Source organism: Stegostoma tigrinum, chromosome 5 (assembly GCF_030684315.1).
Source record: "Stegostoma tigrinum isolate sSteTig4 chromosome 5, sSteTig4.hap1, whole genome shotgun sequence".
NCBI classification, from domain to species: Eukaryota; Metazoa; Chordata; class Chondrichthyes; order Orectolobiformes; family Stegostomatidae; genus Stegostoma; species Stegostoma tigrinum.
In genome coordinates, this window is record NC_081358.1 from 2,851,046 (window position 1) to 2,873,944 (window position 22,899).

The window sequence follows — 22,899 nt, forward strand, 5'->3', positions numbered from 1 at the left end:
TAAAACCACTCCATAGTTGGAAGATATAGGTAACCTTTGAATATGATTTGTTGAAATTGATACATACCATGACAGAATCAGAAGTTTGCGTGAACATAGTAGAACTTAAACATGAAAATGCAAAGATACATCTGCACTGCTTCCATTTATTCACTACAACATGCCACCATTTGTTGGTAACATTTGTCTGAATTTGACCAACCAACAAAGAATTGGGCTGATCATAGAGTTTATCAAAGGCAAATAGTTAAATATTTATCACAAACTGCATAATTTTAGACTCCAGAAAAGTGTTGACAAATGCTTCAGCTCAATCATAAATTGCATTAAAAACTTTCTCAGCTAAAGCATTCAATGCTATAGAAATTGCTACTTCAAAACACAAGAAGCAGCAATTCCTTTCACTGAAGGCTGAAAATTAAGTTTGTTTACCCTCAAGAGTTATCTTTGGATTGCTCTGAAGTCAGGGAGAAATTAAAGCTTTTGAAATGCTACCAAGTTTCAAAGGAAACTCTGAATTCAAAAGAGAGGAGTGATACTTCAGCCGTACAGAGCCTCAGGGAGACCTCATTTGGAGTAATTCTGTTCAATTTTGGGAAGAGCACAATGACTTTGGAGACGAAAGAGTGCAAATTCACCACAACAGTACCAAATCTTGCAGGATCCCAGTACAATGACAATGCATAATCTTGGATCCTGATGACTGATACTAAAATGACAGGAATGTGATAGTTTCTCAACGTATGCTATTTCTTCTCATAGAGGAATATGAAACAACAGAATGTGATTTTAAAAGTAGAGCAAGATAACGGGTAAAATGGCAAAAACTAAGATTAATTTTTGTTAGACAATGATCTCAAATATCATGAAACAAAATAGATCTGAAATGCAGATCAACCATAATCTAACTGTACAATGGAGGTGGTTCAAGAGAATGACGGTCACTTCCTGTTTGCACATCAGCCCGAAATCTTGATTTATAGGATGACAGTGCTATGGAGCTTTGAATGGGGCTCTCAGAATCTACAATGGAGCTGCAGTGTGCAGTCCTAGAAAAACAGGACTCTAGTTGCAACAGATCGGTGTTCAAACACTCCTCATCCAGTAAGTGGTGATTAAGAATATTCAAATGACATCGTGCAGAAGACATCTGTTGTAGACAACTGTACAGGATGCACCACAGACCGTAAAGTACATTGATGTTGCCAAATACTCTGAATATCTCAGGTCGATGCTGAATATTCACATGCAGTCCTGCTAACACAAAGTTTAGGGCCATCCCAATATTGCTGGACTGGCAAATGGCCACACTTTTGATATTAGAAAGGGCAGCCTCTGGGACAAAAATGACATCTTATTGGCTCGGACTACATGGAATCAAAAAGCTACAAATTTATTTTCCCTGCAGTCTGGTAAACGCTACAGAATAGATACAACTTGTATAACAGAAGCTGTTACAAAAAGAGAGAAAGAGCTTTCTCAAGAAAACTCCATCTTTACATGCTCCTTCAAACTCTTAGCTTCCAACTGGGAAGTGATGTTCAGCTTTTGATTGGGTATAATTAGCAAGTTGATTTTTGACTACACTGCCAAAGGCAAATCCTTAATGACTACGCACTGGATCATAGGAAAATGTTGTGACATTTCCCAATGGGTAGGGCAAGGTGGCAGACCCGCAGACTACTGCCAGAACAGGAGTTTTTAAGCTGTTGGCAATCCATACACTAGATAAAAGCAAAGCTCTGATGATGCTGGAGATCTGAAATAATAAAGTGGTGGAGAAACTCAGGTCTGGCAGCAACTGTGGAGAGAGAAACAGTTAAATGGTTCAAGTCAAATGTGACTTTTTCAGAACCAAGAGTTCTGAAGAATCATTTTGGACTCAAAACATTAACTTTATTTCTCTACCTGTAGATGCTGCTATAACTGCCACATTTCTCCGACACTTAGATTCATTCCCATTCATTAGCCACCTAGAACTATACATATATACAAACACACACACTATAGCTCTATACAACTAGAGGAAAATGACCTCTGTGCTATAATTCAGCCCACTGTGTCTGTGCAAGTTAAATAAACTTGTGGCCATTCTAATTCCACTGACCAGCACTTAGCACATAGGCTTGCAAGTTACAGCACTTCAGGTGCAGAGAGAGATTTTAAATGGGTATGGGTTTCTGCCTCTATCCCCAAACCGGGCAATAAATTTCACACACCCACCACCCTCTGGCAAAAAAGATTTTTCCTCATGTCTCCTCTAAACTTGCAAGAGAAAGCTTGAGAAAGCTCTTTCACCTTAAATCTGTAATAGACCTCTTCACCAAAAGAAGCAGAACTTTACTGTTCATGCTATCTAAACCCCAAATGATCTAACCAATTCTTTCAATGGTAAAAGAAAAGCAGTTCTTTTGAGGGGAGCCATCAGATTATTGACAAAAATTGAGAAATAAACAGAACTATGTGTACTCCGCTAGAGAACCACGGAGAAAGTCGAGAGAACACATGGTTTGTGACCCGGCTTTTGAGTTCTCAAAGGAAGTTGCAACTACCAGATGTGTAGAGATCTCATATGTTGTGGCTGCACTACAGCAAGAGCTGAGAATAGATTTCAGTATTATTTTCATCTCTTAAGTTTACTTCACCCTAGTCACAAAAAAACAGAAAAATAAACACTAATGTGCACAACTGGAAGTGTTTAATGAAAAATGGAATCTAAAACACTGGGGTGGATTCAGCCATCACACCTGTAAATCACTCATTGAAAGTACTATTCCTTTAGTCCAACTCCCTTGTTCTTTAACTGTAGCAGTGAAGCAACAAAATTCAATTTGTAAATATGTTCCATTCTATCAGCCACAACACTAGCAGCATGCTCAAAAGAATAAACAGAAGTTGCTGGAGAAGCTCAGCAGGTCTGGCAGCATCAGTGAAGGAAAACAATTAGAGTTTATGTTTCGGGGCCGGTGACCCTTCCTCAGAACTGATGAGATGCTGCCATACCTGCTGAGCTTTTCCAGCAACTTCTGTTTTTGTTCCTAATTTACAGGATCCGCAGTTCTTTCGGGTTTTACTAGCAGCATGTTGCCCATAATCTTTTGTTTGGCATAAGTCTGCTTATAAAATATACATTAGGGTAATGATTAGTGTTTGTTTTGTTTAAAGCAAATACTCTTGAATCTTTGTGAGAGTACTGCAGTCAGGTTAAAGGATGGGAACACAGCCCAAAACCTGGACATACGGGAAAGAAATGTTAAATGATGCATGCCTTTGGACCTTGGGTATTACATATCATCACGACTGCAATCTAAGCAGCATTCTCCTCCAATGCGGTCATTGGTCTAGTGGGTCTTGAAGTGACAATTCCACATTACAATGGGCACTGAGTTTACTGTTAAATTACTCCTTCCCAGAATTATTTAACTTGAAAATGATGTGATCTTAAGATGAGAGCAGGGTGGAAGGAAGCTGGAGAACTGGCACCAATTCACCCACTGTTCTGTAGACCGTACCGGAGACAGTGATCAAACCAAGTTCATTACACTATAAACTAAGGCTAGAAGAACATAATGCACATGTATGTCAATTGGGGCTCACGCTGACAAATGGACTGTATCATCTGAATCCCTATTTCATGTTTCTGGTAGTAATGAGAGGGAGGTAATTATTGCATGTTGTGACCTAGTTTTGGGAACTCTTGGTGTAGGAGGTGCAGACCATCATTTAAAGGCTACATCCATTACACATCTATCAAGTTTAGAAAGATGAATACAAGTGCATACTCTACTTCGAGAAAATGCCTCATTCAGATTAAGACCCATAGCAACTGTTTCCATGACTTTCCTTCCTATATTCATTTTATGGATGGAGAGTGTGTGCAAAATTATATATCTTAAGTCATGTTTTCGGCAAAAGGCACTGAAGTTCTGTTTTCTATAGTAGCATTGCATACCATTCCTGGTCACCCACAATATAAATTAAAACATATCTGACTCTCTCTCATTGAATACATAATTGATGGACAAAAAAAATTATAACAAGTTGCATGATATGCTTTAACATATTTGTGGAAAATTTAAATCATTTGGCACAGAGTTGTGATTGTTGACTGTTATTGAACTGCATGTGAAACAATAAAACAGTTGAGGTAAAACAAATCTGGAGTGTACAGAGTGGGGCTGGGTATTGGAAAAGAATTTTCTCCTTACTAATGTAGATTAAAATTTAAAGAACACTGTTAAAAAGTGAAACACCTTTTGTGGACCAACTATGCTCAGGAGCAAGTGACCCACCCTCCCAAAAAATAAAACAATTTCGAATCAGGATGTCACCAATAAGTTTTATACCTAAACAGAATCATGGATAAAACCTACCTCACAACCAACAAACCACAGGTCAACTCTTTACACTTCCACTCAACAGCAGCATAGATGTGAACACATGGCCTTACAGTTCGTCATGATGAGCGTCCTCCTCTTCCTTCAATTTGAACTCATCAGCACTTATCTTGCCATCTCCATTCTGATCCTGACTGATAAACATGTTCCCTATGACTCTGTCTGGAGGAAATCCAGGAGCCAGTTTTCCCTTACCACTCTCCACTTGCAGGAGGATATATTCAGAGAACTGCAGGAAGGAAAACAGTAGAGTTTTAACAAATAATTTTTAAAAAGAGCTGTTACTTATATCACATGCTGAAAAGTGAAGCAAGGTGTTTTATTTTTTGAAGCATTAGCTTTGACTTAGAGATTAGCTTTCCTGTCCAAGTCAGGAAGTCATGGGTTCAAGTCACACTTCATTAGACATGAGCACAAAGTCTTGGCTAGTTCTGCCAGTGGTAGGACCAAAAGAGCACTGCCCCACCATAAAGCAGTGCTAAGTCAGCATTTCATTATCAACAGTGCTCAAATTAAAACAAGACATCAAGCACGTGGATGCAGAAGATTCTATGTATTATCCAAAATGTTGTGTTGATTTGTGTCACACCACTAGAGGGAGCGCTTACTGCATATGTGCAGTTGCAGTGCAAGTGTCAACCTGATTGTTTAAAGTCATGGATCATTCCTCACCTTCCTGGACCTCTCTGTCTCCATTTCAGGCAACCAGCGAGAAACTGATGTCCACTTCAAGCCCACCGACTCCCACAGCTACCTAGAATACACCTCCTCCCACCCACCCCCCTGCAAAAATTCCATCCCCTATTCCCAATTCCATCGTCTCCGCTGCATCTGCTCCCAGGAGGCATTCCACTCCCGCACATCCCAGATGTCCAAGTTCTTCGAGGACCGCAACTTCCCTCCCCGCAGTGGTCGAGAACGCCCTTGACCATGTCTCCCACATTTCCCGCAACACATCCCTCACACCCCGCCTCCTCAATAACCACCCTCAGGGAATCCCCCTCGTCCTCATATAGCACCCCACCAACCTCCACATACAACGCATCATTCTCTGACATCTACAATCCGACCCCACCACCCACGACATTTTTCCATCCCCACCCTTATCTGCCTTCCCGAGAGACCACTCGCTGCATGACTCACTTGTTCGCTCCACACTTGCCTCCAACCCAACCACACCCGGCACCTTCCACTGCAACCGCAGGAAGTGCTACACTTGCCCTCACACCTCCTCCCTCACCCCTATCCCAGGCCCCAAGATGACTTTCCATATAAAGCAGATGTTCACCTGCACATTCGCCAATGTAGTATACTGTATCCACTGTACCTGGTGTGGCTTCCTCTACATTGGGGAAACCAAGCGGAGGCTTGGGGACAGCTTTGCAGAACACCTCCACTCGGTTCGCAATAAACAACTGCACTTCCCAGTCGCGAACCATTTTAACTCCCCCTCCCATTCCTTAGGCGACATGTCCATCATGGGCCTCCTGCAGTGCCACAATGATGCCACCCAAAGGTTGCAGGAACAGCAACTCATATTCCGCTTGGGAACCCTGCAGCCCAATGGTATCAATGTGAACTTCACAAGCTTCAAAATCTCCCCTTCCCCCACTGCATCCCAAAACCAGCCCAGCTCGTCCCCGCCTCTCTAACCTGTTCTTCCTCTCACCTATCCCCTCCTCCCACCTCAAGCCGCACCTCCATTTCCCACCTACCAGCCTCATCCCGCCTCCTTGGCCAGTCCGTCCTCCCTGGACTGACCTATCCCCTCCCCACCTCCCCACCCATACTCTCCTCTCCACCTATCTTCTCCTCTATCCATCTTCGGTCCGCCTCCCCCTCTCTCCCTATTTATTTCAGAACCCTCTCCCCATCCCCCTCTCTGATGAAGGGTCTAGGCCCGAAACGTCAGCTTTTGTGCTCGTGAGATGCTGCTTGGCCTGCTGTGTTCATCCAGCTTCACACTTTGTTGTCTTGTTTAAAGTCAGGCTTTGAAATGCAGCTGTTTTCTTTCTCAGTCTTACAATGTTTTTTGCAAGCTGTGTTTCCTTCGCTACACGATCAACTAAAAGAAGAAAAATTGCAACTACTTTATTGCAGCAACTTTAAAATTCAAATTATTACAATGGCAAGAATTATTCTAATTTTTTTTCAACATTGGTTATCTTGAAATTTTGTCACTAAGATTTTTAAACAACTGTGAACTCCTAATCTGACCCAATTTAAAGGAAATTTGTTAAATTGCAGGAAATAGGAATTCATCTTCAGTGAATAAATTTGAACGTGTATTTCCTTTATAATTCTGTTGCATATCTTTCTTCAGTGACAAGTGAGAAAATCATGATCCAATGTGGGGTTTCAGGCCGTGACCCTAGGATTAAGATTCCCAATAACCACCAACTGAACAAGGTGGACTGTAGACAAACTCACTCCAAAGAGCCTTTCCAGCCTGAGTTAGGGCTCCACAAGAGAAAGAGCTTTTGTACAATTCAGAAACATTACATGTATTATATTTCTAAACATCAGACTCTTCAGAGATTAATTTTTATACTAATCGCACAAACCCATCCAGTTAATAGAGACAAAAATGTTTAGAGGTTTTGCAAACAGCTTCTGCTCACATTTCTCCTCACCTTGCACTATTGCAGAAACTGGAATTTTATTGGGCTTCAACACCACATTTTGTGGAGATTTTTTTTAAAAATTCGCTGACGTTTTTGCCACTTGGTGGAAAGGTGTCAGGAATAGTTGTGCATGCAAAGGAGGCTGCAGTATGGGTAAAATTTGCATGCACTATTGTTAGGAACAGCTTTCTGATCAGCAGTAGGTGTTAAGAGTGTATATTAGGGCAAACAAAGGAGTTCTCTTCGGGTTCAGAGATAATGGGAACTGCAGATGCTGGAGAATCCAAGATAATAAAGTGTGGAGCTGGATGAACACAGCAGGCCAAGCAGCATCTCAGGAGCACAAAAGCTGATGTTTCGGGCCTAGACCCTTCATCAGAGAGGGGGATGGGGTGAGGGTTCTGGAATAAATAAGGAGAGAGGGGGAGGCGGACTGAAGATGGAGAGAAAAGAAGATAGGTGGGGAGGTAATAGGTCAGTCCAGGGAAGACTGACTGGTCAAGGAGGTGGGATGAGGTTAGTAGCTAGGAAATGGAGGTGCGGCTTGGGGTGGGAGGAAGGGATGGGTGAGAGGAAGAACAGGTTAGGGAGGCAGAGACAGGCTGGGCTGGTTTTGGGATGCAGTGGGGGGAGGAGAAGAGCTGGGCTGGTTGTGTGGTGCAGTGGGGGGAGGGGACAAACTGGGCTGGTTTTGGGATGCAGTGGGGGAAGGGGAGATTTTGAAGCTGGTGAAGTCCACATTGATACCATTGGACTGCAGAATTCCCAAGTGGAATATGAATTGCTGTTCCTGCAACCTTCGGGTGGCATTCTTGTGGCACTGCAGGAGGCCCACGATGGACACGTCATCTAAAGAATGGGAGGGGGGAGTTGAAATGGTTCGCGACTGGGAGGTGCAGTTGTTTATTGCGAACCGAGCGGAGGTGTTCTGCAAAGCGGTCCCCAAGCCTCCGCTTGGTTTCCCCAATGTAGAGGATGCCACACCGGGTACAACGGATACAGTATACCACATTGGCAGATGTGCAGGTGAATCTCTGTTTAATATGGAATGTCATCTTGGGGCCTGGGATAGGGGTGAGGGAGGAGGTGTGGGGGCAAGTGTAGCACTTCCTGCGGTTGCAGGGGAAGGTGCCGGGTGTGGTGGGGTTGGAGGGCTGTGTGGAGCGAACAAGGCAGTCATGGAGAGAGTGGTCTCTCCGGAAAGCAGACAAGGGTGGGGATGGAAAAATGTCTTGGGTGGTGGGGTCAGACTGTAGATGGTGCAAGTGTTGGAGGATGATGCATTGTATCTGGAGGTTGGTGGGGTGGTGTGTGAGAACGAGGGGGATCCTCTTTGGGCGACTGTGGTGGGGGCAGGGTGTGAGGGATGTGTTGCGGGAAATGCAGGAGACACGGTCAAGGGCGTTATCGACCACTGTGGGGGAAAAGTTGCGGTCCTTGAAGAACTTGGACATCTGGGATGTGCGGGAGTGGAATGGACTTCACCAGCTTCAAAATCTCCCCTTCCCCAACAGCATCCCAAAACCAGCCCAGTTCGTCCTCCCCCACCACTGCATCACACAACCAGCCCAGCTCTTCCCCCTCCCCCCACTGCATCCCAACACCAGCCCAGCCTGTCTCTGCCTCCCTAACCTGTTCTTCCTCTCACCCATCCCTTCCTCCCACCCCAAGCCGCACCTCCATTTCCTATCTACTAACCTCATCCCTCCTCCTTGACCTGTCCATCTTCCCTGGACTGACCTATCCCCTCCCTACCTCCCCAACTGTACTCTGCTCTCCACCTATCTTCTTTTCACTCCATGTTCAGTCCGCCTCCCCCTCTCTCCCTATTTATTCCAGAACCCTCACCCCATCCCCCTCTCTGATGAAGGGTCTAGGCCCGAAACGTCAGCTTTTGTGCTCCTGAGATCCAGTTCTCTTCGGGTGTCCTGGCCAATATGACTGTTCCTATTTTTAACAATGGCAACACTTCAGCAACAAAGCATATCTATAGGGCACCTTTAAAGGAGTAAAATGTTCCAAGGTGCTTCTCAAGACCATTATTGAAAACGATTTGACACCATGATCAAAATCTTTATTGAAGCTTGGGTTTTAAGGAGCATCTTGAAAGAAGAAGAAAAACAAACGTCTAGGGAGACAACCCCAGACCTTAGAACTTTGGCCCCCCCTGAAAGAATGATGACCAAATGTGGAGCAAATAAAACTGTATGTTCAAAATTCGACACAGGGTTTTGGACTGGAGGTCATTACACATACAGTGAGAAGCAAAACCATGGAGGGATAAGAAACCAAGATTTCTAATCACTTAATCATGCTTGAGTACAAGCCAATGTAAATCAGCAAGCAGAGGGATGATAAGTGAATGGAACTTGTTTTTTTAAATACTCAATCACAGGATAAAGGCAGAGGATGGTTAAGAGTCAACCACATTGCTGTGGTTCTGTAGTCATATGTAGGCCAGACCAGGATGACAATTTCCTTCCCTAAAGGACATTAGACGATCAGATCATTTTTTCAACAATCAACAATGGTTTCATGGTTATCATCAGACTCTCAATTCTAAACTTGTTTTTATTGAATTCAAATTCCATCATCTTCCATTGTAGGACTTGAACTCAGGTCCCCAGATCATTCCCTGGGTCTCTGGCTTAACAGTCCAGTGATAATATCACAAGGCCATCCCCTCCCCATATGAGCAGCTGAGTTTTGGATAAACTCAAATTTTTGGAGGGTAGAGTTCATACAGTTACGTCGGCACACATTGAAATAGCTAAGTCCAGAGGTAATCGGATACCTAGACAAGAGTAAAGGTTTCAAGTGCAGATGGAGCTGAAACAGAAGCAGAACTGGGAAATACGATAGAGTTGGAAAACCGTGTTCTTGGGAAGCTCACGTTGGTAAAACTGTAACAGCAAATTTGCGAACATTTTGGTTCAACCTCAAATAGTCAGCAAGGAGGGGGATGCAATTAGTAGCTATGGAACAGAGTTTGTGGAGGGGACCACGAACAGTTGGGTAAGTTTTACAAGGGAAAAATCATTGACTTGTTTGCCAAGCTGGCTTGTTTTCATTCAGACTTTTCAATACCATGCTAGGTATCATCAGTGAGGCGTCCAATAAGCATTGTTGTTCTACTCCACTTGGAATTTATACTGTCCAGTCTGTTATGGGGAGTAGTGTCATTTCCAGCTTTGGTCTGTATGGGGTTTGTATATAGGTTTGTTGATTGCATTATGGGTTGAGAACTATGCCTCTAGGAATTCCTGTGCGTGTCTCTATTTGGCTGACTACATTTTACAAAGGGCATCAGGGTAAAAATCCGATCTCAATATTGAGCTACTGGTAGTGGAGCCTGCTCAGCTAGTTTACAACAAGTAGCTTCCTAATTGACTTCCTACATGTACCTCTTGGCTAATTAAGGCCTGTAGTTCTGAAACAATGTCACACCATCAATAGGGATTGTTTCGCTGAGGAATGCAGGAGACTGAGAGCTGTGCCAGCTTAAATATGACAAACCCTACCAGGGTGGTCACTGGAGGACCACAACTACTGCCTTCTGTACCCACAGCCACCATAACCCCTACCCTCACCACCTTCCCCACTTCACCATGTGACTTTTCCCCCTACCCTGCTGCTAGGAGGTTGCTTCATTTATTTGATGGCAACGTAAGAAATGTTTTAACAGGCCGTAACATTTGTAAATCAGTTACCAACCTCTTTGGGGCAGCCAGCTTATTACAACTAGAGGGCATAGGTTTAAAGTGAGAGGAGAAAGATTTAAAATGGAACTTGGGTGAAACTTTTTCCCACAGAGGGTGTCTATGGAACATGCTGCCAAAGGAGGTGGTAGAGGCTGGTATAGTTAAAACATTTAAAAGGCATCTGGATGGGTACATGAATCTTTATAAGAATATGGGCCCAATGCTAGCAAATGAGACTAGATCACATTAGGATATGTGATCAGCATGGACGAGTTAGACTGAAGGGTCTGTTTCTGTGCTGTATAACTCTATGACTATGACTATGTTGTACTTCTGCTGGTAAAATGCACCTATGGTGCAATGGGATCAGGATTTGACTCAGTTCACTGGTTTTTCTAGTCCTATGCCTTCAACTCCCAAAGCCTAGTTAAATTTTGACCAATGACTTCATTCTTCCCAATATCCAGCTGGGAAAAATTTCACAAAGAAAAGGACTGCATTATATCAATGATAATGGGAACTGCAGATGCTGGAGATTCCAAGATAATAAAATGTGAGGCTGGATGAACACAGCAGGCCAAGCAGCATCTCAGGAGCACAAAAGCTGACGTTTTGGGCTTAGACCCTTCATCAGAGAGGGGGATGGGGTGAGGGTTCTAGATTAAATAGGGAGAGAGGGGGAGGCGGACCAAAGATGGAGAGAAAAGAAGATAGGTGGAGAGAGTATAGGTGGGGAGGTAGGGAGGGGATACGTCAGTCCAGGGAAGACGGACAGGTCAAGGAGGTGGGATGAGGTTAGTAGGTAGATGGGGGTGCGGCTTGGGGTGGGAGGAAGGGATGGGTGAGAGGAAGAACAGGTTAGGGAGGCAGAGACAGGTTGGACTGGTTTTGGGATGCAGTGGGTGGAGGGGAAGAGCTGGGCTGGTTGTGTGGTGCAGTTGGGGGAGGGGACGAACTGGGCTGGTTTAGGGATGCGGTGGGGGAAGGGGAGATTTTGAAACTGGTGAAGTCCACATTGATACCATTAGGCTGCAGAGTTCCCAAGCGGAATATGAGTTGCTGTTCCTGCAACCTTCGGGTGGCATCATTGTGGCACTGCAGGAGGCCCATGATGGACATGTCGTCTAAAGAATGGGAGGGGGAGTGGAAATGGTTTGCGACTGGGAGGTGCAGTTGTTTGTTGCGAACTGAGCAGAGGTGTTCTGCAAAGCGGTCCCCAAGCCTCCGCTTGGTTTCCCCAATGTAGAGTAAGCCACAGCGGGTACAGTGGATGCAGTATACCACATTGGCAGATGTGCAGGTGAACCTCTGCTTAATGTGGAATGTCATCTTGGGGCCTGGGATAGGGGTGAGGGAGGAGGTGTGGAGGCAAGTGTAGCATTTCCTGCGGTTGCAGGGGAAGGTGCCAGGTGTGGTGGGGTTGGAGCGCGGTGTGGAGCGAACAAGGGAGTCACGGAGAGAGTGGTCTCTCCGGAAAGCAGACAGGGGTGGGGATGGAAAAATGTCTTGGGTGGTGGGGTCGGATTGTAGATGGCGGAAGTGTTGGAGGATGATGCGTTGTATCCGGAGGTTGGTGGGGTGGTGTGTGAGAACGAGGGGGATCCTCTTTGGGTGATTGTGGTGGGGGCAGGGTGTGAGGGATGTGTTGCGGGAAATGCGGGAGACGCGGTCAAGGACATTCTCGATCACTGTGTGGGGAAAGTTGCGGTCCTTGAAGAACTTGGACATCTGGGATGTGCGGGAGTGGAATGTCATGGAAAGAGGATGTCATGGATCAGAGAAAGTTTTACTTGCAGACACCCCACAGACCTCCTCTCCGTCATATGATCTCCTCTGCACACTTGCATACCCACTCTTACCCAGGACCCTGAACAGCCCTGCTGCTACATCCACCTTCATGCACCTCCCACAAATCCACAGCTCCCTTTTCCCATGCCTCCTCCCAAATAAGATTCATCCATACTCACTTTATGTACACAACTGTCCTTCTCCACCTATTTTCAAAAGCACAACGCCCACTCCACATTCACCATCCACAATCTCAAAGTCCGCCCCAAACCTATCCACCCTATCATCAACATCCTCCTCATACACATGCGTGCACACCTCCATATGCACACACACTACCAAATCTGAGGTTTCACCATAAAAGCCATTAATAATCTTGCCTCTTCTAGACTGATTTCCTTGTTTTTGTCCTTGTCGATTTCTTGGAAGAGATCAGGAGATAGGTCTGATGAAGTCCAAACGAACATATAACCCTCTGGAAGACCTGTGACAAGTTCTACCAGCTCAACGTCAAAAATGAGCACAGCGCTGCCTGGTACTTCTCCAACTGCAAGATAGAATCACAATGTTTAATGCAGCCGTGTCACCAACAAACAGTATCTCTCTTCACACTTCATTCTTCAAAAGTGTCATTTTAAGTTCCAGCACTTCTTTATTCTGACCAAAGAGAGTTCACCTCATCCTGCAGCCTAGGTGCGATTCAGTGATGAAAGAGGCAAAGAAACAAAAACATCCAGGGACTCATTTACTACTATAATGAGGGATCCCAAATGAAGTGAAGGCTGGAATAGGAAAATATCATGACTTCTAGATTTTGAAGTTTGGAGAGTCAGTGAGGAAAATATCATGACTTCTAGATTTTGAAGTTTGGAGAGTCAGTGGCATAATGGTACTGTCATTGAATGAGTAATCAAGAACAGCAGGCAATTCTCTGCCAACATGAAACTTGGCAAACAGTGAAAATTGAATTCAATAAAATTTGGAATGAAAAGGTGGTCTAATAGTGACTATATCTATCAATTGTTATAAAAACCCATCTGGTTCACTAAGAGATAGTAAGAACTGCAGATGCTGGAGAATCTGAGATAAAAAGGTGGAAAGCTGGATGAACATAGCGGTCTGGACCCTTCCATAACGTCAGCTTTCCTGCTCCTTTGATGCTGCTTGGCCTGCTGTGTTCATCCAGCTTTGCACCTTGTTTTCTCTGATTCACGAAAATTCTTTAGGAAAGGAAATCTGCCATCCTTACCTGATCTGACCTCCAAGTGACTACAGACCCACTGCAATGTGGTTAATTCTTAATTGCCCTCTGGACAATTAGGAATGGGCAATAAATTCTCGTCTAATCAGCAGTGCCCACATCCCATGAGTTAGTATAAGAAAAAAGCCTCTATTTGTTCGTAAGATCACAATTTTGATGTAGTCACACAGAAATAATAAATGTACATCCACACAACCTATAATATACAAATCATAATTCAGATTTATTAACCTACAAATGATCATTTGTGTTGTTATCCAAGTTTTCAGAGTTTGCTATCAATGCTAGCAACACTTTGGTCAACAGTGGGAATGACTATAGGGATCACAAAATCAGTTACAGCTCTGAGTTTTCATCTAGGTCAATTATCAAACTATTAATAAGCAAAATCCATGGTTTGCGTTCTTATACTCAAGGTTTCTAAACTCCATAGCAGGGGGTTGTTACATACCAATTCCGCTCTCTCCATAACCCAGATGAGGTGGGATAATGATAGTTCGTTTCTCTTCAACACACATATTGGTTAGGCCCATGTCCATCCCTATGACCACTTGACCAGAACCCAGGACAACATTGTACGTTTTTCCATAGTTGTGTCTGAAAGGAAATGCAACTTCGCATAAGCAGTAACTCCAACATTCTGTTAGTGGTTAATACGTGAAGATTAATGACAGCTAAAAAAATTAAAACACAGACAACACTGAAATGGATTTGTCAACATAACATGGTGGCACGTTGGTAATATTACTGGACAAGTAAACCAAAGGCCAGAAAGGGAACATGGGTTGAGTTAATTAACCCGGAATATAAAGCTAGTCTCAGTATTGGCGTCATGAAACTACCATCAATTGTCACGAAAAATACAATTTAGTTGTTTTCACTTTAGGGAATAAGATTTGCCATCCTTACCCAAGAGTTCAGACCCACAGTTATGTAATTAACTCTTAATTGCTTTCTAAAATGGTCTAGCAAGCCACTCAATTAAAAGGGCAATTAATGATAATGATAAACAACAAGTGCTAGCTTTGTCAGCAAAACCAACATCAGTGAAGCAATTTTTTAAAAATCAGCAACTTATATTGCTAACTGCCAAAACCTTCTCATACATGTTTCTCACCTCAGCTACATAAACAATCTGCTTTCAGACATTGATCAGTGGTGTCTAATTTGAGAGTGGACGAAGGCAGCGGTGAAAAAGCGTGTTAAAATTAAAGAAAAAAACGCCTCCATACAAAGATAAAGTAGTCAATGTGTTAAAAATTCCAAGACAAAAACCAATATTCCAATTTTAAACACAAAATCTGCTTTGGTCTGTTCAGTCTACCAACCCAGGCTCAGCAGAACCCTTGTATCTGAATCATCATGCATTCAGGCTTCACTTCAAAGACTTCAGCATGCAATTTAGGCTGGCACCTCAGTGCAGTGTTTTGGAGGCATTCTACACAATCAAAGGGTTGTCTACTGAACACGGCTTCTTTCTTTGGCAGACACTGGAGGTTGGAGGATGATTTGCTTAGTGGGGGTATGCTCTTTCGACAACTTGCACTTTGCCTTCACATGCTCCACTTAGTGATGTTCATGTCATTGGCACCATCTTGAATGTTTCTTCTTTAGTTTGTACGAGGGCAAGCAATTCCCACATCAGTTTGGATGTTTATTTGTTTGGTGGTGCTTCCAGGAAGCCCACGTAACATTTCCTCTGCCCTGCTAATGATTGTTTACTATTGCAGAGGTCGCAGCAGAATATTTGTTTAAGGAGTCTCGTGTTGAGCATAAGGAAAATGTGGTCTATTGATCTCAGCTGGTCCTCAATGCTGGGGTTGACGACCTGGGAAAGGACATTCACATTGGTATACCTATGCAGCCAGTGGACTTTCAGGATTTTGCAACAGCAATGCTGCCGATAAATGTTTGGGGATCTGAGGCGTCTGATGTACATGGTTTCTGACGCACACAGGAGGGTGGGACTATGGCTGCTCTGTAGATCATGAACTTGGTACTGGGTTTGAGGTCAGGTCTTGGACATCAAACACTCTATTCCTCAGGTGTTTGAAGGCTCACTGGAGTCAACATTGGGTTTCATCGCTATCTGCTCACATCAAGAGGAGGCTCCCAAGCTATGGAAAATGATCATTGCTCCCCAGGGGCTCACCATTGATATTGATAATTGTGGCGGGGTGGCGTTACTAATGTATAGCAGGAACGAACTTGTAGAGATCCTTTGTTTACCAGATAGAACATAGAACATAGAAAAGTACAGCACAGTACAGGCCCTTTGGCCCACGATGTTGTGCTGCAGAATAATCCTAATCCAAAAAATAAAATAACCTAACCTACATTCCCCTCAATTCACTGCGGTCGATGTGCATGTCCAGCAGTCGCTTAAATGTCACTAATGACTCCGCTTCCACGGCTACCACTGGCAAAGTATTCCATGCGCTCACAACTCTCTGGGGGAAGAACCTTCCTCTGACGTCTCCTCTACACCTTCCTCCTAACACCTTAAAACTATGACCCCTCGTGGCAGTCAATCCTGCCCTGGGGAAAAGTCTCTGGCTATCGACTCTATCCATGCCTCCCATTACCTTGTATACCTCGAACAGGTCACCTCTCTTCTTCCTTCTCTCCAGAGAGAAAAGTCCGAGCTCAGTCAACCTCTCCTCGTAAGACAAGCCCTCTAGTCCAGGCAGCATCCTGGTAAACATCCTTTGCACCCTCTCCAAAGCCTTCACATCTTTCCTATAATAGGGCGACCAGAACCGGACACAATATTCCAAGCGTGGTCTCACCAGGGTTTTGTAGAGCTGCAGCATAACCTCACGGCTCTTAAACTCGATCCCCCGTTAATGAAAGCCAAAACACCATATGCTTTCTTAACAACCTTATCCACTTGGGTGGCAACTTTGAGGGAGCTGTGCACTTGAACACCAAGATCCTGCTGTTCCTCCACACTGCCGAAAGTCCTGCCTTTAATCCTATATTCAGCATTTAAGTTCGACCTTCCAAAATGCATCACTTGGCATTTTTCCAGATTGAACTCCATCTGCCATTTCTCAGCCCAGCTCTGCATACTGTCAATGTCTCGCTGAAGCCTGCAATAGCCCTCGATACTATCAACGGCACCTCCAACCTTTGTGTCATCAGCAAGCATACTAACCCACCCCTCAACCTCCTCATCCAAGTCATTTATAAAAACTACAAAGAGCAGAGGCCCAAGAACAGAGCCCTGTGGGACACCACTCAGCACTGACCTCCAGGCAGAATACTTACCATCTACAACCACTCTCTGCCTCCTGTCAGCCAACCAATTCTGAATCCAGACAGCCGAATCATCCTGTATCCCATACCTCCTGACTTTACGAATGAGCCTGCCATGGGGAACCTCATCAAATGCCTCGCTGAAGTCCATGTACATCACATCCGCTGCTCGACCCTCATCAACCTGTCTCGTGACGTCCTCAAAGAACTCAATAAGACTTGTAAGGCGTGACCTGCCCCTCACAAAGCCATGCTGACTCCCTTTAATCACGCTATGCTTTTCCAAATAGTCATAAATCCTATCCCTCAGAATTCTTTCCAAAACCTTGCTGACCACAGACGTAAGACTGACTGGTCTGTAATTTCCAGGGATTTCCCTATTCCCTTTCTTGAAAGAGGAACAATATTTTCCTCCCTCCAATCTTCCAGTACGACTCCCATGGAGAGTGAGGAAGCAAAGTTCTTCGCCAGCGGCTTAGCAACCTCCTTTCTCACTTCCCGGAGCAACATAGGATAAATCTGGTCTGGCCCTGGGGACTTATCAATCTTAATTTAGTATGCTTAGTCCAAGGACAATTCTCCCACACACTTTGGTGAATGTGCTGATGATGGTTTGTAGCTCAGTCTCTGAGTACGTGCACCCACAAACACTGCATTCTGCAGCTCGATGACAGAAGTTGGAGTGGTCTTGGTTCTTGCTGAGGCATAGTTTTAATAGTTTCCCTGCCAGTTAAGGCAGGCCTTGCAGATCCTCAATCTATTGATCATTCTTGTGAACTAGTCTCAGTGTTTCCCAGTCAAGAGGTCAAGCATTTCAACGCAGTTGCTGACCATGGTTGCTTTCAGGGTGGACTAGGCACTACACTAAACCAAAAGACCCATCTACCTGCTCCAGGAGGCTTGGAATGATTTGAAGAGTTGGGGTGATCTTTTGATATTCAGCCATTACCATTCGATCGACCAATATCAGCAAAGCGGGTTTCTAATCACTGATCTCATTGCATTTGGAGGTAAGTTTGGATGATCTTGATTTGTTTTCTTTGGAATAGAAGAGGGCAAGGGACACCTAAGTGAAGTATAAATTAGGAGGGAACCAAACAAAGTGGTCAGGAGAATCCTATTACCCTCAGTTGAGGAGTCCCTACCCCCAGGGCACAGATTTTGAAGAGACTTCTTTCACCCAAAGGATGGTGGTAGTTTGGAACTCAATGCATGAAATGGTGGTAGCTGCAGAAACTCTCATTACAGTTCAAAAATAATTCAATATGCACTTGAAATGCCAGAACATATAATGGTAAGGACAGAATTATGCTGTATGGCTACGTCAGTCAGCACGGACATGATGGGCCAAATAGCCTCCTTTCAAGGAGCAAATCTCCATGATTCAATGAAGCCACCCAGTACTAAAGAATTAGCTCACATTTCCAAACCTGAGAACATTGGTCTTTTAAATGGCTAGACTTCAACTCCACTGTCAACTTTTCAACATCAGTAGGTGGTGGGCAAACATGGAGCTAAGAGCTAAGGAGAAGTTGTTGGAACAGAAACCTGCGTCTGAGATTCTTTACACTCATTATCTAAAATCTGACTCACAGTCACAGCGAGTGTGTACTTGTCTCAAAAATGTAATGGATCAGCAAAGAATCTGAGTAATTCACATCCTCTTTGAAACAACAGCTGCATCAAAGGATTACACATGGAAAAGGACATTCAGCTCAGCCAGTTCTAAATTGTATTCATTGTCCACATGACTAGCATCCTCGCTGCATATACTTAGCTGTTCTCACATTCCTTTTGCAGCAAGATGGATAGAAGTAGAAATTAGATTAGATTAGATTCCCTAATGTGGAAACAGGTCCTTCGGCCCAACAAGTCCACACCGCCCCTTGAAGCATCCCACCCAGACTCATCCCCCTATAACCCACACACCCCTGAACACTACGGGCAATTTAACATGGCCGATCCACCTAGCCTGCACATCTTTGGACTGTGGGATGTAATGCTAAATCTACATAGTTAAAGTACTTGGAGTCAGCATTAAAGAGAGCACAGTGAGGTAATTTGTGGGATACAGCACAAATTCATTGAACTATTGTTTACTGAAGTAATACAAATATGATAAAGAAGACAAATTGAGGCTGTGCTCATTATAAAGGAGGAGCTGCAGAGTGATTTAAGAACACAAGAAATCAGAGCAGAAGAAAATCAGAGCAGAATAGGAACAGGATTAGGCCATTCAGCCCCTTAAGCCGAGTACACCATTAATTAGGATCATGGCTAATCTGGCATTCCTCATATCCACTTATTTGCCCTTTCCCCAGAATGCCATAACAGGGAATCTGACCCCGTAGCTCTCTATTCCAAGAATTTCAAAGACTCTCAACCTGCAGAAAAGAAATTGCTCCTCTTCTCAGTTTTAAACTGGTGCCCCTTTTTTCCTGAGATTATGTCTTCTGGTTCTAGGCTGTCCCATGAGACATCTCTCAGCATTTACCCTATAAGTTTCAATCATATCACCTCTGGTTCTTCCAAACTCCACTTTCTTGATCTCTCCCAACATCCATTAATTCACCTAAAACCTATGTCATCCTTAAATATATTGAATGATGATGTATCCACTGTGCCTGATGTAAAGAATTCTAAAGATTCACAACCCATTGTGTGAAGAAATTTCACATCACCTCAGTTCTAAATGTTCAAAGCCTTTATCGTGAAGCTCTTCCAGTTATTGTAGAGTGCCCAACCTGGCGGAATACACCTTCAAACTCTTATATAATTTTAAATGTTTCAAAAAGATCACCTCTTGTTAATCGAAACTCGAGAGATCATAAGCATAATTCCCTCAGCCTTCATCACAGGACAGGGCTTCATATAGGACAACCCTCATTCCAGGGACCAACCTGGTAAAGTTTTGCAGTATTGGTTTAATTACTTGCATATCCTTCGATAAACATGAAACCTGAACTTAATCAAAGTTCACCAAGTACCAAAAAATTGTATTAACTTCTTTATTCTTGCATTTCAATCACCTTGCAAAAAAGGGTAATCAGCCATTGCTTTCGTAATTGCATGTATGTTTTTGTGTTCTCTGCATGATTACACCAGAGTATCTCTTGTACACTTGTTAATTGATATTTTGTCATAGGATTTGGATATTACTGGCCAGTCCATTTGTTAACCATTTGAAACTGCCTTTGAATGGAATGGCTTGCTAGGCCATTTCAGTGTAGTTAGAACTAACATTTGTGGAGCTGGTTGTTGCATGTAGGCTAGACCAGGTCAGAATGGCAGATTTCCTTAAAGTACATCAGCGAACCAGATAGGTTTTTACAACAGTTAAATACTAAATTCTACCAGCTGTTGTGGTGAAATTTGAAGCTGCATCCCCAAAGCATTAGTTTGGGCCTCTGGATTAGTCCAGTGACACTACCACTACACAACCTTTTACCAAAAACAAAAAATGCTGGAGAAACTCAGTAGGTTGGGCAGTACTTGTGGTGAGAGAAAACAGAGTTAATATTTTAAGTCCAGACTTGAAATGTTTACTGTTTCTCTTGCCACAGATGGAAGAGCTTGTTTCAAATTTCCAGTAGCAGTAGCAATTTACTTTCATATCCCATTTCATATCTTTTAAAAAGTATTTTGTTTTACAATTTTTAAAATCAATAACACTGCACTTACCCACAGCATGTTCCACGTGCTACCTTACTGCCCATTCAGAAAACCTCTCTGTAGAGACTGTAATGAGGTCAGTCAAGTGGAAATGACAGAACGTGAGTCCCCTGGTTGGAGTGGAATAACAACCCCAAACAAGGAGCACTGGCTGACAGATATAAACGGGAGGAGTGAGAGATTCTGCTCATTGAGAGCTAGCTCTGGCGTAGTCAGACCAGTGTTCAGAACTCGGCACATGTAAATAAAGGGTGACTTGGTGACAGGATACCAGCCTCTCTGGCGTTATTATCTGTACCTCTTTGCAGCCTCTAAGTCCTCCTCACAGATTACATTCCACTTTGCTTTGCAATGATTATAAAAGTAGTATAAATACATGTACAGTGAGGTTAAAATGAGAGATTTAAAATGAATGCTAAATTCCGTGAATTCCATTGGCAAGCCTTGATCCGTAACTCACTGCTCATTAACTTCACCCAATGATTTTTGAAATGATACTGGGAGGACAAACAAAATCAAGTCAAAATCAACACTGCACAAGCTGCATTAAAAGAAACCTGGGTTGATATTTAAAAGATTTTCCATAAATTAAACTAATGAAGTTTGCATGTATGCCTATAAAAATCTTCACCAGACCATAATTTTTCATGTGACTCATTTAACAGTAATGAGTGAACTGTCATAGCCTGAGGCTTTAGCTGACTGATGCTAGGTGAAAGGAAAAGAAAAAAAATTATTCCATAATATGCTGAACACAGATTTCTGTGGCTTGATCGCCACATGACAAATAACTCATTGGATATACAGGCTGCAAATGTCACCTGGCAGGGTGCTTACAGCTAGGAGTTCTAATGGAGAAGGAATTTGCATCACACAGCACCTCCAAACACACACTGGCAAGGACAGTATTTTGTTGCCAACTCCTACTTGCCCTCATGGTGAGCTGCCTAAGTACCAGCCTAGATTGTGTGTTCAGATGTCTAAACCCACAACCTTTTGACAAGAGAACAGAAATATACAGCTGAGTAACAGCTGACTTCCAAGCTGTATGTAGGCTTTATTCTCACATGGGGAATGTACAGTTGGCATTAAACAAGAAAAAAAGTAAACAAAAAGGGAGCTTAAGACCAAATGCCGTCTTTTCCCTCCTCCCTTCTCTCCCCATACAATCCTTACAGAAGGATCTCCTTTACATTTAGCTTATGAGCTGTAGATATTTGTAGCTGCAGGGATTCCCATTTTTAAAGACGTGTTGTGGAAGAGGCTAGAATTTCTGTTGAAACTGCAGAAGTCTCCTATAACATGTGTTTATGATTTTGTGAAAAACAGACTCTCCCCTTCCCCCACACTAGATCTCACGAGTGTAAGCTATAAGTTACAATGGATACAATTTAGAACTTCGTCCCTCTGCCCCAGGCCTGAAACATACCCCAGCCAAATTAGGAAACCAAATCTCCGCATATTCTCAGCACATACAAATTAACCACAGAGCATCCTGTACCCTGTAGATATTTACAAAAAAGGACCCCACAGTATACATTTCTGGTGACCAAGACATTGAGCAGCCAGATTTACAAGAGTCTGGTACAGAGATTTTATGTGGTTAATTGTTGAGCATCACCTCATTCCTCTAGCTTACTGACTTGTTAATTAATAAAAATATTCACAAAGCCATGAAATCCACAGGCACTAAAAATATTCAGAAGAAAAAAAATGCTGAAACCAAGAAATAGCAAGAACTGCAGATGCTGGAGTCAGAGACAATACAATGTGGAGCTGGAGGAACACAGCAGTCCTGGCAGCAGAGGAGCAGGGAAGTTGACATTTTGGGTCGGGACCCTTCTTCAGAAACGGAGAGGGGGGAAGGGAGTTGGGAAATATTGAGATAGGAGGGGTGGATCTGGGGAAGGTAGGTGGAATGGTGATAGGTGAATGCAGGTAGGGAGTGGTGGAGATTGGTCAGTGGAGATAGGTGGGGTGGATAGGTGGGAGAAGATGGACAGGTCATGTCAGATCAAGGAGCTGGGAATGAGAGGGAAGGTTGGACATGCCATGAGGCCAGGATTGGGGAGATTTTAAAACTGGTGAATTTGATGTTTAGGCCATTGGGCTCTAAGGCTCCCGAGGCAGAATATGAGGTGTTGCTCCTCCACTTTGCATGTGGTGTCATTGTGGCACTGGAAGAGGCACAGGATGGA

General features: G+C 43.6%; 1 protein-coding gene across 1 annotated transcript in view; it reads right to left on the reverse strand.

Annotated features, from left to right (window-relative positions):
* Positions 1 to 126: 126 nt before the first annotated feature.
* Positions 127 to 22,899, reverse strand: part of fkbp9 (FKBP prolyl isomerase 9) — a 35,504-nt gene continuing 12,731 nt past the window's right edge. The window contains exons 8-10 of the mRNA XM_048528767.2: positions 14,223 to 14,368; positions 12,891 to 13,057; positions 127 to 4,626 (exon numbers count right to left, since the gene is read on the reverse strand). Of these exons, the coding sequence (XP_048384724.1) occupies positions 4,447 to 4,626; positions 12,891 to 13,057; positions 14,223 to 14,368 (493 nt within the window). The 3' untranslated portion in view covers positions 127 to 4,446. The remainder of the gene's footprint in view (positions 4,627 to 12,890; positions 13,058 to 14,222; positions 14,369 to 22,899) is intronic.